Source organism: Anarhichas minor, unplaced genomic scaffold, assembly GCF_050575085.1.
Source record: "Anarhichas minor isolate MPS153535 unplaced genomic scaffold, ASM5057508v1 ptg000017l, whole genome shotgun sequence".
NCBI classification, from domain to species: Eukaryota; Metazoa; Chordata; class Actinopteri; order Perciformes; family Anarhichadidae; genus Anarhichas; species Anarhichas minor.
This window is the reverse complement of record NW_027466463.1, coordinates 13352932-13367952: the sequence shown is the minus strand read 5'-3', so window position 1 is coordinate 13367952 and position 15021 is coordinate 13352932. Positions and strand designations below refer to the sequence as shown.

The window sequence follows — 15021 nt, the reverse complement described above, 5'->3', positions numbered from 1 at the left end:
CAGACTGCTGTGGAGACACACGGCTGTCACTCCCGGAAAAATCAGAGTGGTGTGGTCGGGGTAGGGATTGGACCCGGATCACTTGGATTTACCCCGCCACCCCCCGGGCGCCACCAGCACCGCCCCATCTCGTTTTCAGATCACATCGGATCCCTTTCTCTCCCCCCCTGCCTCGATTCAGTTTCGGTGGCTTTCACCGTCTGTCTCCCCCACTGGATTACCGACAGCTGGAGCGACCAGAAGGGTGTCTGGGCATGGAGTGCTATCGGAGGCAAACTTGAAGTAACCGACAAAAGACACCTGGAAGAGGGAAAGGAGGCTCACTGATGTACGCAGGAAAGGTCGAATTAACTCAAACGAAACCTAAGAGAATAAAGGAACAATAAGTGCTTCGCATTTTCAGGAACTTATGCGGCCGATAATCAACCAATTGAGTGTGGAGACGGGTGCTGCCGTAGCTTGGGTTGTTGATCTACGCACGCACACACGCGCATGGATTTACAGCTCCAGTCTGAGGCGGATCGATATCCTTCTCCGTTCTTTTTACGTCGGCTTTTTTTAACAAGAGAGTGAAGCATCCTGGGATTTATCATCGCTTCGTTAACGCTGAACTACAGTGAGGCGGCCCGTCTTCTCGCTCCCTCTCCTGTCCGTAGCCCGCGTGCTCGTGTGGAAGTGTGTATATTCTTGTGCGTATTTGCGCGTGTGTTTGGTTTGTTGTCCGCCAGAGGGAGTGTAGGTAATATCACTGTTGTGTGCGTTTGAGTGCTTTGCCAGTTCTTAATTAGTAGTAGGTGAATGTGAGTGGGTTGTGTCTGCTCGTGCTCGTGCTTTAGTTCATGTTTTATGTTTGTGCATGTAGATAATATATATATATATATAGGCTAGGTATTGTGTGGGTACATACTTAAGATGCCCAGCATTTCTTCTGCACCACATCCCCTTCCTCGTATATGCCCTTGTATCATTTGGCCACCTGTTTGACCGCCGAAACACCCCCAACAAGACGAAAAGCTCCGGCAGGATGAGTGAGCGTTCCGGTGCGAGCAGTCTAGCGGCCATGACACTGGAGGAGCCAGGGGCTGAACAGGCATCTCCCAGAGCCCCGGGCCCTCTCCGCTGCGGCCCCTGCGCTGTGTGGCCTCGCCAGCAGACCTGGCTGTGTGCCGTGCCCCTGGTAATGGGCTTTGTGGGACTGGGACTCAGTCTCATGCTGCTGAAATGGATTGTTGTGGGATCTGTCCAAGACTATGTCCCCACTGATCTGGTGGATCCCAAAGGTAGCATTGGACAGGACCCCATATTTCTCTCCAAACCCAGTGCCATGCCCAAGGGCCCCGACATTTACACAGCCACCACCACTTCAACTGCCTCCACCACGGCCATGGTGTTGAGTACCACGCCGCTAGCTGCCGACGGTACAGCTCCGGCGCCAAGAACTCGATCGGTGCCACCGGCGAACCACTCGGCCAACGGCAGCACTGCCAACGGAGATGGCAGCGGTAAGGAGGTCACCCCTCGCAGCACTGTTAGAAAAGGAAGCAGCCCCGGCGGTGGACGCAACGGAGCCGCCAACTCTAAGCCGGGGCAGACCTCTGCCACCGTCACCACGACAGCATCCACCACAACTACGGCTACCGCGAAGGCCACCGCCAAGGCGCAGCCGACCACCTCCCAGCAGGCGGCGCCAGTCAAACCCACGTCACGCTGGAATCACGGGCGCCCAGGCAAGGGCCCGGCCACACGCCCACACCACCGCTTCCGAACACGTAAGTTCACCTTCGGGGTTTATGGAGAGTTAGTGCGGTTGTGTGAGGTTATGTGTGGAACTGGAGATGAGTGTTTCACAAGAGCTCTTTTCTGGGCATTTACAGTAGCAATAGTGGTATGTCACTATAACAGCCAGTTATTACATGCAACTGTGTGCCTGGATTTAAAAAAGAATAACGTCTTGTCTTATATGACTCATGGTCTGAGAATATGCATTATTTCTTTTTATATCCAAATGGAAAGTGGATACTACCGCAGCTTAACATTAATCGCATTCATTAGCACAGATAGATATCCGGGGATATTCTCAGTACTTTCACCCCTCTCGTCTTTATCTTTCACTTGCGCATTAATCCGATAGGAATCTTGGGAGGTTTTTTTCACGCACTGGTTTAAGTACCATTAAAGGCAGGGCTCCGTCTAGTAAAGCATATTTTATTTGGTCTGCTTGAGTTGGGATGTTGAAGCTTTGTGATGTGTCATGTGACTGAGGACGGCACATTTGTGTTATGAAAACAAATAACAGGAGCTGGTGAGGTGTCGAAGCGGGATAAAGGTTAGCTTTCACCTCCTGTCTAGAGGAATCAGATATAGCAAGGCCACACATCTCATTTAGATCAGAGGATACTGGGAGCAGATTGTCGCAGGTACTGCAGGGATATACTGAGAGAGAGACAGACAGAAAGATAAGGCACAGAGGGGAAAGTAGATGGATGCAGGGATGAGAACGAGGTTGCAAAGGACAAGTGGATAGAGATGAGGTAGGTAATGGAGAAAAAGAGAAGAAGTACTTTGACAAACAACAAAGTCGAAGAGGATGGCAATGGAAGAAAATGCAGGAAGCATACCAAAGCAGGGGAATGATGAGTGGGAGCTGTGAGCAGAGAGAGAGATGGCAGATGGAGTGGGCTAAGTGAGGAAAAGGCTCGAGGGAGATATAGGATGTAAAGCAGGGTAGCTGTGAATTTTGCGTATTTAGCATTGTGTAAAAAAAAAAAAAGGCTTCCTGATTATTCATTCCACAAGGGGCATGTTTTTAACATCACAAGGGATAGTTTTCAGACGTGGGTGGGGCAGGATGCGAGTGCAGTCATGAGTATTGCCTGTGTGTGACTGTAGGATTTTTATTCTCCAACTCAAACAAATTCAGTTGAAACTTTAATTGGCAGCTTTGACTTAAAACTCACATTTGGCTCTTGATCATCTGTGTTTAGTTGCATGATTCGCCTTAGCTTTATACAGTTGCACCAATGCAAAGGCTCCAGGTCCAGTGGCCAACAAGTACTGTCTTCAAAATGTCATGGTAATAATATGAGCTCAGTGGATTTACCAATTCAAGGAATTATGAAATTGTCCGTTTCCTGTTTTTTTTTCTTTTCCCCCCCAGCAAAGTGCTCTAGTGGGCAACGACAAAACTTTAATGTGAAAACTGAAACCTTAATTTCTCAACGTTTCTGGTGTTGATCATACGTTTGGACGGCAGCTCCGGTTGACTAAATGATATCCTGTCGTTCACCAGTTGGAAAGCTTCAACAGGCTCACCGTGATCAAACCAGATCATTTTGTTTCTCTTTACCTCAGGCCAAATATTTTCCGTATAGCTGGTTGGACATTGGATATTAAACTGTATGTATTCTGTTTGCAGTTGAACAGCTTTTGAGAAAAATGACTTCAACTTTGCAGTTTTCCCAATTGAGCGAGAACATTGGCTGTGATCAGCTTGAATTCACAAAGCAACAATGGACTCCGATGGTGACTTAAGTATAGAAATTCCAATAGACAGTCCTCAAACTCCACCCGCACCATAATCCACTGCTTCAGAGTCAGTTACGTCACTCTACAAAGAGCTGCCAAACAGCTGAAAGCTGCCAAACCGGGCAACCCCCTAGTGTGAGCATCAGGACGCATCTGTTTGTACTGTATACTATAAAAAGGGCACTGCCTTCAAAAGCTAAAGCATGCTTCGTAAAGCTGCACTCAGTTAATATTATCTTTCACATATACAAGTGATTCTCAGTGGAGGCTGATGTTGTTGATAAGTCTCAAGCCTACATGTTGACATCATGACTAGTGGGCTGCCCACTTATTACATCCATTATCCATGCATTTAGTAAATATCTAACAGGTGGTACTCTACAGGCACCAAAACACATGTCTGCTGTCCTCATTGTTGCAAATCAATGGGGACAGACCGCCCCATTGTTTTATTCAACTCTATTTCACTAAAGTAAACCAGATCTTAAAAATGCAGACCTTGCTTCTAATTCTTTGAACCTAGATTATAAAAAAAACACCGAATGAAAGCTTTAAGCTCTCAGCCCCTTTCTTGTTTGCCAAAAACATCACCATGGCATCAAGCATTGGTAACGTAATAATTGATTACGTCAGTGATGAAAACTTTGCTGCAAAAGTAGTCATATTTGTAGAAATAGATCCTGTCTCCTACTTTAAAAGAAAAAAAAGACCATTCATATTTTCAAAGCCATGGAAAGTGTAATTTGAATAGCTAGGTACCTCCACCGGAGATTTATGGCAGTCTGACATAAAATATGCTCATCATTCATATAGCATATACATATTCAGATTGTTTTGTAAGGAACGTCAAATGGGAAGTAAGTCACCCAGTTCATCACGTCTATGCTACATCTGACAGCATGTTTGTTTTTCATTCGACATTTCAGCTATGATGTTTTATTGAAATCTCTCCTTGCAGTCAAATTGCTGCAGATATTCCTCACGTACAGCACATTCTCATGGCCCAAGACTTTCTGATGAATGGTTTCCTTTCATTGATGATTGCAGGTTGATTGCAGACTTGTTCCTCGGTCATTCGGTCGGCAACCTCCGGAAATAAGTCTGATTGTATAGAAGTCTATGAGAAAATGACCCTACTCCTCACCTGATTACCTCAGTAAACATCGTACACATGAGTTTATGGTCTCAATCGCTAGTCCCAAGTCTTCTTCAATACAGCATGATGTTCATTTAGTAAATTATGGTCCTATTCAGAGTAAAATAGACCAAAAAGCAGGGTGTGCTTTAGGGCGTGGCTACCTTATGATTGACAGGTCACTAACACAGCTTTGTCCAGTCTGGGAGCTGTCTTACAACTTTAACCCTTTCACAGTGTGTTTTCAGTTTATGAAAGTCATTTGTAACATTTTGGTTGCCTAAAAAGTCTTATGCAGCGTTCGGTTGTACTTAGCTCCGCCCCTATCAAATCACTTCCGGTTGCAAAAAGCCAAGTTGGGAACGGGTAAAAACCAAGATAGCGACGGTCGAAATGCCGAACTCTAGGCTTTAAAAGTCTACAAAATACCGGGTGACCAAGTTCACTTGTTACTTACAGTCTATGTGATATTTAACATTTCATTTGAAGAAAGACATTTGATGACACAGAAGAAGCATGCGTTTCAAAATGTTAATGAATGGAAGTAAAACTACTTACTGATTGAATTCACCAGTTGACTTTGCGGCATTCAACGGTTTTGTGGAAGTCTTATTTCTGAAATGTTTGCAGGACAGCCCTCCTTGAGCAAAACCACAGCTGTGAATCCATTGATTAAATAGTCATATGTTCACTATCACGCTTTCACTTCCAGTATTTGTGAACACTTTGAATTTAAACCGGATCAAACAACAAAAAGCGGGCGGGAACATTGCTAAAATGTAATGGTTAGTGTTAAGAGACCACTGTCACTACTTATACGCCCAAGGCTACGCTTTGTGTTAAATGGCTTCTTGTTGCTATGGTATTCTCCCCCGTGCCTCGTATTGACAATTGAGTTTGTATGGGCTAAAATATTGAAGCACTCTCTTTACTGCATATTGCTTTAATTCACACAACCTCTGTACTGTTTATATTCATTCACAAAACCCTTGTGTGCAGTATTTATGTGCCATATTAGATGCAAAACACTAACGCGGTATTCTTGAGGGCAAAACACTGCCGTTTATGGAGCAAACGTCAGAGAGTGCAGCTTCTTCTAAAGCTTGGATGCATCAAGTTTGTGGATTTGTGCAATGCTGCATATTTAAAGTGTGAAGATACACAGAAAATGTCTCAGCTGATGATGAAACGCTCTGTAAAACATGGCTTCAGGTGCGTTTGTCTTTACCCACGGCCAAGTCATCTCATATTTGATGTTAACTTGTGTGCTAATGCAGTTATACTGTATGGCCTCTGGTTTCACATTATCTGGACTGCGCATAGGAGGCAGTAACATGTTTTTCCCCCCACTCTACTCGTTGTCTACTCTATTGCTCCTGCTGTTTGGTGAAGATCTCAATTAATTCCTGTGTCCTGGAAGAAAGACAATCCCTGTCCGTTGGGGGATAATGACATATTTTCCCTACTCCTCTTGTCTTTTTTTCCCTCCTCATTCTCCCTCGCTCTCCCTCTTTCCCCATGGTTATTGTGTCCGCTCTGAGTGTCATTGTATTTCTCCATCTATTTTTGCTTTGCTTTTGTGCTTTCCATCTTCCTTCATACGTTAGCTCCTCAGCTCATATTCATGAGCATATGGGCACACGCAGAAATACTGGCACACTTTTAACACAAAGACGAGCCTGACGCATGTGTGTGTGTGTGCCCAAACTCATGAATCTATCGTTTCTTTTTCTGAGGCCATTACGTATCCGACTCCACTCTCTACATACAAGCCCCATTGGCTCATAAGTAGGGAAATAACAGGTGAATGGAGCAGAGCACAATGGATGCCTGTTGGGGAAACCATGGACGCTGCCTTGGCTCAGGGCCCAATGCCACTCTCTTCTCGCTTGTGGGGAATCTTCCTTAGGGAAGTGTGGTTTGTAATTCCATGCACATCTCGCTTGCCTGATTCCCGAGTTGTGAATCGCCAGCCACATTGAAATTTTTGTCAGGCAATTCAAAAGGTCTGGTGTTGCTCTTCAATGGAATCCATGGCTGTTTCACCCAGTTGGGGGAAACAAGCCATTCAGTCAGCGCCTTTTATAGGTGAGAGTCATTTGGTCATCTGTGTGAGAGCAATCCACAGCTATCAAGGCTTCTGTAAATCAACTGAAACAACAGCCATCCAACCAGAACAGCTGTGAATTGAAGGATTTGTTTTTAACAGATGAAAAAGTGTTGTTGCTGTCATCCCCATGGGTTTAATTTTCAGTTGGCTTCCCTGGTAATTATGAAAATGGACGGGGAGGATTCAGTCCTTTATCTTGAAACCACTTGTGTAAAGGTATTTGAATTTTTGTGTTAAGTGACTTCCATCAGCAGGGTAAAAGCTGACTTCTGATAGCCAACGCTGATGCAGATTCTGTCGCCCGAAATTGACGTCAAGCAGATGGACGCTTCAGTCACGGGGATTGGTCAGGGCAAAAAATAGACTCCCTCCCCAAACAGAAAGCAGCTTCACAAGAGGCCAATGTCAAACTGAATACTGGAGCGGGAACGAAATGGCATTTCGGTCTGAATAACAGGCTCACCTCATACCACTATGGAGTCAAAAGCCAGTCAGAAATTGTGCCACGTTTTGTATTTCAGATAGGAAAACACCGGAGAGCGACACAGACGTCCGTTTTCGATGTTTTCTCCTGACACGCAAGCTCCTGTTTTTTTGTCGTTTGTTGTTATTTGTTACTTTCCTGACTATACATTAAGCCTGCACAAAGTACTACTGTAGGACCGGTGAAGCGTGTAAGGGGGATTAAAAACAAAGATATAAATCCAGTTTGCCTCTCTTTCTCTCTCTCCAGGGAGGTCAGGCTCAGATTTGCCAGGCTGCCTCTGAGGCCCCTCTGTCTCTCCTGAGACACGCTCTGCTTGTTGGTTGAGGCCCGGCCCAAGCAGAGCTGCTTCGGCACAGCGTGTGTGTGTGTGTGTGTGTGCAGCTGCACCGATTTACAAATATTTTTCGAGTCAGAAAAAGCAAGTTCTTGTGCCTCAGCTTTTTATCATTTCCGCCGCACAGTTATTGAAGACCATTTGAACCCAAACTGTTTTTTTCTTGGCCTCAGCGTGTGACTTACGGAACGATTCTTACTCAGGCTTGTTGAAAGCCTCAGAAGAGGAGCTCAATGCCTCAATTTGATGTTAGCAAATAGCAGAGTAATAGCAGGGGATTTGGTGCTAGGAGCTGTTAGTCACAATAAATACGATTTTGCTCTTAGGAAATACCTGTCTGACACAACTATGGCCACTGTACGTCAAAATCTCATTTAAGTGGCTTTAAAGTTGGTTACTTATTTAAAATGAATGGGGATTTCAGTAAAGTGCTTGCATAAATGCTGTGATACCAGAAATATAAATTATTCATATTAGCATTGCTGGTGGAGGCAATAGCAAAAACCATGTGCTCAGTACATGCTACAGTACATGTGGTCCTTCTGGCACTGTGAACCAACTAGAGTTTTTATAGTGCAAGAAATTTACATATACAATCTCAAGTTTTTTTTCTCCCAATTAATCAGACAGATCTCTTAAAGAAAAGAAAGAAACATCCTTACTGTATAATGTTGGCATATATGAGATTCACCCGAGAGCCAAAGATGTGTGTGTATACACTATGCACATGCAAATGAATGAAACTGAAGCATTATGCAGTGTTGGCTCTGAACATCTAGCTAGCAGAGACACTTGACACTGATGGGCACCAATTACAAAGCAGAATACATCAGTGTAGTCAGCATTCAGACAAATTATCCCAGAGTGACAGCCCGGGTGAATGCTCGAAATTTTGTGGGAATTGATCCCATGCCCTTTCCGTTGCAAGTGGCGCGCTCTACCCACTGAACCTCACTGAATCAATAAGAGGGAGGGAGGGAAGGGAGGGAGCCACGAGAAACGAGGGCTGAGAGAGCGAGATGGAGAGAGAGAGAGAGAGAGCAGAAGGACAGAAATAGGGCGTGTTGGATACAAAAGGAGAAAAAAAAACAAGAATTTGTTCGGGCGAAGACTGTCAAAAACCATGAGAGCATGCTCCAGAAGTAAAGAACCAGCTGCAAGGTAAAGGCATATCACAGTTGAGTGAATGAGGCTTGGCCAGACATTTTACATATCTCAGACCACCATTCTACCCGCTCTATTATTATCTCTCTCATTTTTATGCAGATTGCCCTCAGGGTGTTATCCATATTTGAATTTTCTTTCCCTTCAAACCTGTCACCACAATGTCTCTGCGATGGGTCCTATACAGAACTGAATCGGCGAGTTATGTAAAGCAGTGGAGGTTATCAGTGTATTATCTCATCTTACACATTATATATACATTTTATGGCTCCAAAGGGGTGTTTGTGAGTGTTTATGGAATACCGGTCTATGTTTTTGACATAAAGATAATAAAGAAAGCGTCGCCACACTTACTTTTGGTAAAAGCAAATAACCATTAACCATTAACCAACTATTTTCAATAATCGTTATACTGTTTCAGTCCTTTTTCCAACTAAAAAGGAGGGTCATGCTCTTCTGTTTTTAATTGTCATGTTATTTGTGAAATAACAGTAAGACTGAATTAAAAGCCATTTCATTATGTCATTGGGCTCTTTGAAAGTATACGGGGCATTTTTTATACAAAACAATGAATCGATGAAAATAATCACTAGTTGCAGCCTGAAATCATTGCGAAACAATAGAACCAGTGCTGTTGTAGCCCTTGCTCTTTGTCCAGTATGTATCATACATTAACACCGTTGAGGGCATGCTAAACTGAAACAAGCGAGCACTGACAAGTAAACCTGAGCAATACGCGAATGGTTTGGACACACAAGGGTGAATCATACCAAAATGTGTCACGTTGGGCTCAGTGGTCCAGAAGAGGGTCTCCTGTGTAACATCTTAGATTGTAGCCTTCGGATTGTTGTTGCATGTAATCCTCCTTAACACAAAGGACATCTGATCCTTGAGTTGAATCTCCTCGGCAACACTTCCTCTCAAGCCGTGCTCATATACCGCCTCCTTCGGTTGAATTGACAGACCTTTACCCACAACCATGGTCCTAACCCTAAACTAAACCTTTTGTAACTTGAAGCGTACAGGGCTTGTTGGGGGGCTAAAAGGCCAAAAGGACCAAGGGCTCTCTGCGAATTGGCTCTGTAAACAAAAGTCGCCAGCAAGACCGTAAAGATACGAAGAAGAAACACCAAACATCTCACCACGCTAGAAGCAACCATGCAATACCACACAGCTCATCTGAGCTCTTATGTTATATTCTCCTCTAGTCTTAAATTATTCATTATACAGCCACTTCTGTCTAATATTACAAATAATGTGTCCATAACATTCCATGTACTGTATGCAGGCTTAGCAGTAAAATGTTGTGTTGCTGCTGTCATCGATATCTTGTTGTGTTTATCCGATGCCTTTGAGTGACATTTGACTCTCGGGCAGCAGTCGGGGGACTCATCGTGAAGCTGGCCTCCTGGAGTACAGACTGAGGCCATCTTAGGGCTTCTTAATGTCACTGATTTAGGGAGACAAAATGTCCACCTGGAGGGTGGCAGAGAGAAGAAGAGGGAGGGGAGGGGCTGAAATATTAATGTATGGGAAGAGAAACATGTGCGTTGCCGGAAGTGTGAATAATTGATGAAGCTTCCCTTTTATAAAGTGCTTGAGATGTCCCGTGCTCAGTGGTCTAATGGCACAAGGATTTTACTAGAAATCCAGCGATTACAATTTTCTTGGCCAATTCCGATTTCTGATTTATTTTAAAAGGCTGACCTGCCGATTTCCAGTTTCCAGTTTCGACCGGTGGCCGACTGATCGTTGCATCTCTATATTTTACCATGCCGATAATTGGCCTCCACGCGTTGTCTTTCAGAGGCGAAGGCACCGATCGTCATATGTGGCCTTTCATGGTATTCGATCCCTGGACACGAAATCAGTAAAAGTTTAGATGTACATTTGGCTTCTTTTTGCTCGCCTCTTTTCATAAATGCATCAAAAAGCCTCTCCTACAGAGTTAATAGCTACTAATTTGTCCACAAGGAAATAAAGGTGTTCTTAGCCTAAGGGAAGAAATAATCCTAATTGAAAGTAAACAGTGGGATCATTATTGTCTGCGAACATGACTCCCCCACTTTACCTCTTTTCAAATTGGAAGAAATGGAGAGTAGAGAACAAGACTGGGTTTAGTGGTGGTGGTGATGTGTGTGTGCTCGGGGAGTACTCTGTAATTCACTCATTTTAATCACATGCTGTCATGCCTACTTACCCACGAGTCTGCCACGGTGCTTTTTTGTGTTTTAGGAATGGATACTGTGTATCGGCCTGCTTCTGAAGAAGAAAAACCCGCCTGTCATTCATTCATTCACCCACTCCTTCATTCATTCACTCGCTCATTCATGTGCAGAGAACGCAGTGACTTGCTGATGGCTCAAGGGGCACTGAGATATAGTAGTGCATGTGGCTGTGGCAGCGCAGAGAGGATTACAGTCCATCATATCTGATCTGAGACTGTTAGATCCCAATATTGAATTACGGACCCCGCGGGGTCTCTGGTTCCGATATCAATTTGCAAACGAATAACGCGGAAAGGAAAAGGATGAGAGTCGGGGGTAGGTGTTGGGTTGGGAGGGGGTTGTGTGGCTTTGAGGCAGTTTTGGTGGGATGCGTTGAATCTAATAACAGACTTTTTTCTTTTCTTTTTTCGTTCAAGAGACTGCAAGTGGCCACACAACTGCAGTGCCATGTGGGATTTATGTATTATGGAGCTTGAGTCCTTCCCTATTCTGTTGGATATATGGTCCCATTTTGGAGGGATTACAGCTGCAGTGGCTGCATAAAGCCTTCATTAACCATTCAAATATTTATGGCCCATGTACCCTTTAAAAGCAGTTTAAAGGGTTATAAAAAGGAGAGCGCTGCGTATAAGACTTTAAAACCTGCATGATATATCAGTTTGAGTTTTATCATGTTAAATTTGATTTCCTTTTTTAAAAGGATACTCAAGTAACAATTCATATAGAAATAATCTCACTCACTGTTGTTGGTATCAAACATGCCCTCATCCTGTTGGCATGAAAACAAGCCCACAGTTCTAACTGTACGTTTAGCAGCAACTCCTCCAAACATCTAAACCCTCGCTTTACGCCACATGGAAGGGATACTTGAAGTCACGACTTCAAACTGAGGTATGCGCGGCATGTGGAACGGGATTTCTCACATGGCGCTGCTTCGCACATAGCATCTGGGTACACGACGAGCCCGCATGAAAGTGTCGATTGCGGAGGTTGCAGCGGTCGGATTGATTCACTGCAATGTGTGGCCTGCTGCCACCCCCAGTGACGGGAAATGTGCCACGGTGTCCCGGTCGTGATGGAGAGGCTTGTTGTGGCGTGCGGAGGTGGAGGTGGAGATAGAGGTCACCTCTCTTTCTCTCGCCTCCCTCCCACTATCTTTCATGCCTCTATACTTAGGTTCTCCTATTTTTTATTCTCATCCTCCTGTCCTCTATTTTAAGGCCAACACTTGCCTCTCTCTTTGCTCTCAGTTCTTCTTTATGGGCTTCTTTCATTCTCCTCTCATTGCTGACAGGATGAATAGCAGCCAATGAGAGCTCTTATCTTAGGAGCGCACCGGAAGAGATAAGAGTATCGTTCATCATTCCGTATTACCTACTGTCATTACACCCTGCAAAGAAATCCTGAGGAAATGATGATAAGGAGCCAAGACTATTTCATTGTTGTTATGAATTATGATGATTTTTCTTTTATTCATATAGGCCTCTGAGATCCTTCAGTTCTCCATATACTGAACCTTAAAGCTGCATAGATGTGACATGCTTAGTCATCGCTTTCCATGACCAACTTTTACACCTTACTTCAAATATCAAATGGGATCTCAGGTGTATTTGTGATTGTGTAAAATCCTAATGCTTTGAAATAAATGACGATCCTCTGTGCTCACTCCTTCAGAAGACCTCAGACCCCTTTTCTTCTCAGTTGTAATGGAAAGCAACTCCTCCATGTGCTGCCTTCCCAATATATCTGTTCACCGTGACTTTAACAGTGTCTCAGAAAATACCCTGAAAAGTAAAAAACACATCCATGAAAACTGCTGCTGTAAAGACTCTTAAGAAGAGTTAACCTAGGTAACTCTTTTACATTTCAAACATTCATTTGAAGGAAATAGACAAGAAAACATTGGCTTTAGAAGGATTCAACAATTCTTATGATTTATTAAAGTTCAAATCATATATTCAATATGCTTTTCTCAAAGCCACATTTTCACTGTTTACTAACCCTGCTTCGGGTTCTGGCTGGTGCTGGACACATCCACGTACACACCTGGAAAATACAAACAGAAAGGCCAGTGCAATAGTACAGCATACTTGCAGTGGTAAAAAGGAGTCTATCGCCTATTTTTTAGCAGGTTTCCCCCTGTTAAAAAACCTAAATATACAAGCTAATGTTGGAGGAAAAAACAGTATCCAGAATATTCAACATCCTGCTGCAAGTCTTCTGATGAAAACTAAGAAGAGAGAGCCTATCATTCAAGTGGAGTAATGAGCTATTTTAACAGCGCAGCATGTTTTGAAGTACACTGGCTCCATGTATCATTAGGACCTAACTTTAAAGTACTTTTGATTTTACAGAAAGCTTTAAGTAGCAGAGGACTGGCCTGCACCTGACCACGGTCTGATCCTTTACTGTTGATGTGTTAGTTGTTGAGAAGCGTTGCAGCTTTTTTTAAAACTCTGCTCCTAAACTGTGGAATACCATTCCCAATGGATAATAAGGAGGCAGCTAAAGTGAGACAGCTTAAAAGACGCCCTTTTCAGTTATCTTTGAACTAGTCCGCATGTCTTTTAGTATTGAACTACTTTACCTCACATTATTATGTTCTGCAGGGTTCTATGTGTCAGGATAATGAGTATGTATGTATTATTAAAACATCAATATAGGCACATAGATTCTTTGGGCTTTTTGAAGTATTTGTGTTCCCAAATATTCAATAGGAAGAGAAAGAAAGATGGAGTAATGCCCCTTGTGAAGTTACAGAAGATGCCATTATTTTTCAAACACTATGTCAGAAGCCCCAGGTGTGCTGATCGTGGCATTGATGAATAGTGAGAGCGGGAGCCTGAGCGGAGAGAGAGATGGAGACCGGGATCGACTAAGGTCCTCCGATGTTATTTTCCTGGGGGTGCGCGCAGCTTGTCTCATGTGGTAATCCATGCATGGTAAACCTTATCCATGGGGATAATGTCAACTCACTCCCAAAGATAACAAGACAAAAGCCCTTGCCTAGCGCTCACTCCAGAGTGTGTTTCATATTCCCCTAATCTGCCGTTTTACATGGCTCTGTTCTATGGATTTGTTGCCCAAGCTTTGCCGATAAACACAAACATATACACAAACGCATACGCTTTGGACTGCGTTAGCTTTGCAAAGTTGCCAATGGTGGACATTTATTTAATTTCAACTGCGTCGAGCGCCCTTTGTTCGGTTTGAGAAAACACAATTGCGAATACATGTTGGCAACACAAAGTCGGCATGGGAACAGTGTGTCGACAGTATTAAAGCCTGCCAGCACTGAGTATTATTTTAGCCTTGGATTTAAGTGTACCAGATGTTTTTATTGCTCATGGCACTCATGTATGTTTCATTACTCATGGCGAGTTGATTGAGCTAGGGCAAGCGGAGAGTTACTCAAGTGCCTCAAGTTAAACAAAAGGAGCCACTTGTCAATTAGTGTTGTGTTGTGTAGAAATGTGTGAGTGTGATACACCTGATGTGTGTGTGTGTATATGTGGAGTTCTGCAGGTCTTCAGTAGCATAGTGTACGGATCAAAAGATCATAAAAAGGACATTTGGCAGTGTAGTTCATGCTCAAAGTGGCCTAAGAGATCCAAGGTTTAAGAGCACTGAATGTCTGCGAGACAGAAAAAAGCATCCATCACATTCACACCCAACCTGTCAGACAACTCGGTGAATTATATATTGAAAGTTCCCCCCCCCCCGAACATCCAGGCAGAGACATCTTTCTCTCCATCTCTCCCTTTCCATCTGATGTGCTGCATTGAATCATTGATAGGACATCCACAACAACAGCACTCCTCCCTATAAAACACCTGTCACAGACAGCCTGAAAGGAGTACAACCAGAGCGAGATGTGGAATCTGTTTTGATCTTTTGAATGGTGAACATGCAGCAAAATGATACATATTGGGGCCTTGTACACAAATAGTGGTAAGGTTATGCTGTTTGCTGCAGTATTACTGATACAACACTTCTACGTAGTCTTCTCCTGTTATGTACCTATACTTACTGAGGAAA

The 15021-nt window shown here is 43.7% G+C and overlaps 1 protein-coding gene across 1 annotated transcript in view; it reads left to right on the top strand.

Moving 5' to 3' along the window:
* The first annotated feature begins 1024 nt into the window (after nt 1–1024).
* nrg3b (neuregulin 3b) overlaps nt 1025–15021 on the top strand; it is a 166884-nt gene continuing 152887 nt past the window's right edge. The window contains exon 1 of the mRNA XM_076093788.1: nt 1025–1769. Within this exon, the coding sequence (XP_075949903.1) occupies nt 1025–1769 (745 nt within the window). The remainder of the gene's footprint in view (nt 1770–15021) is intronic.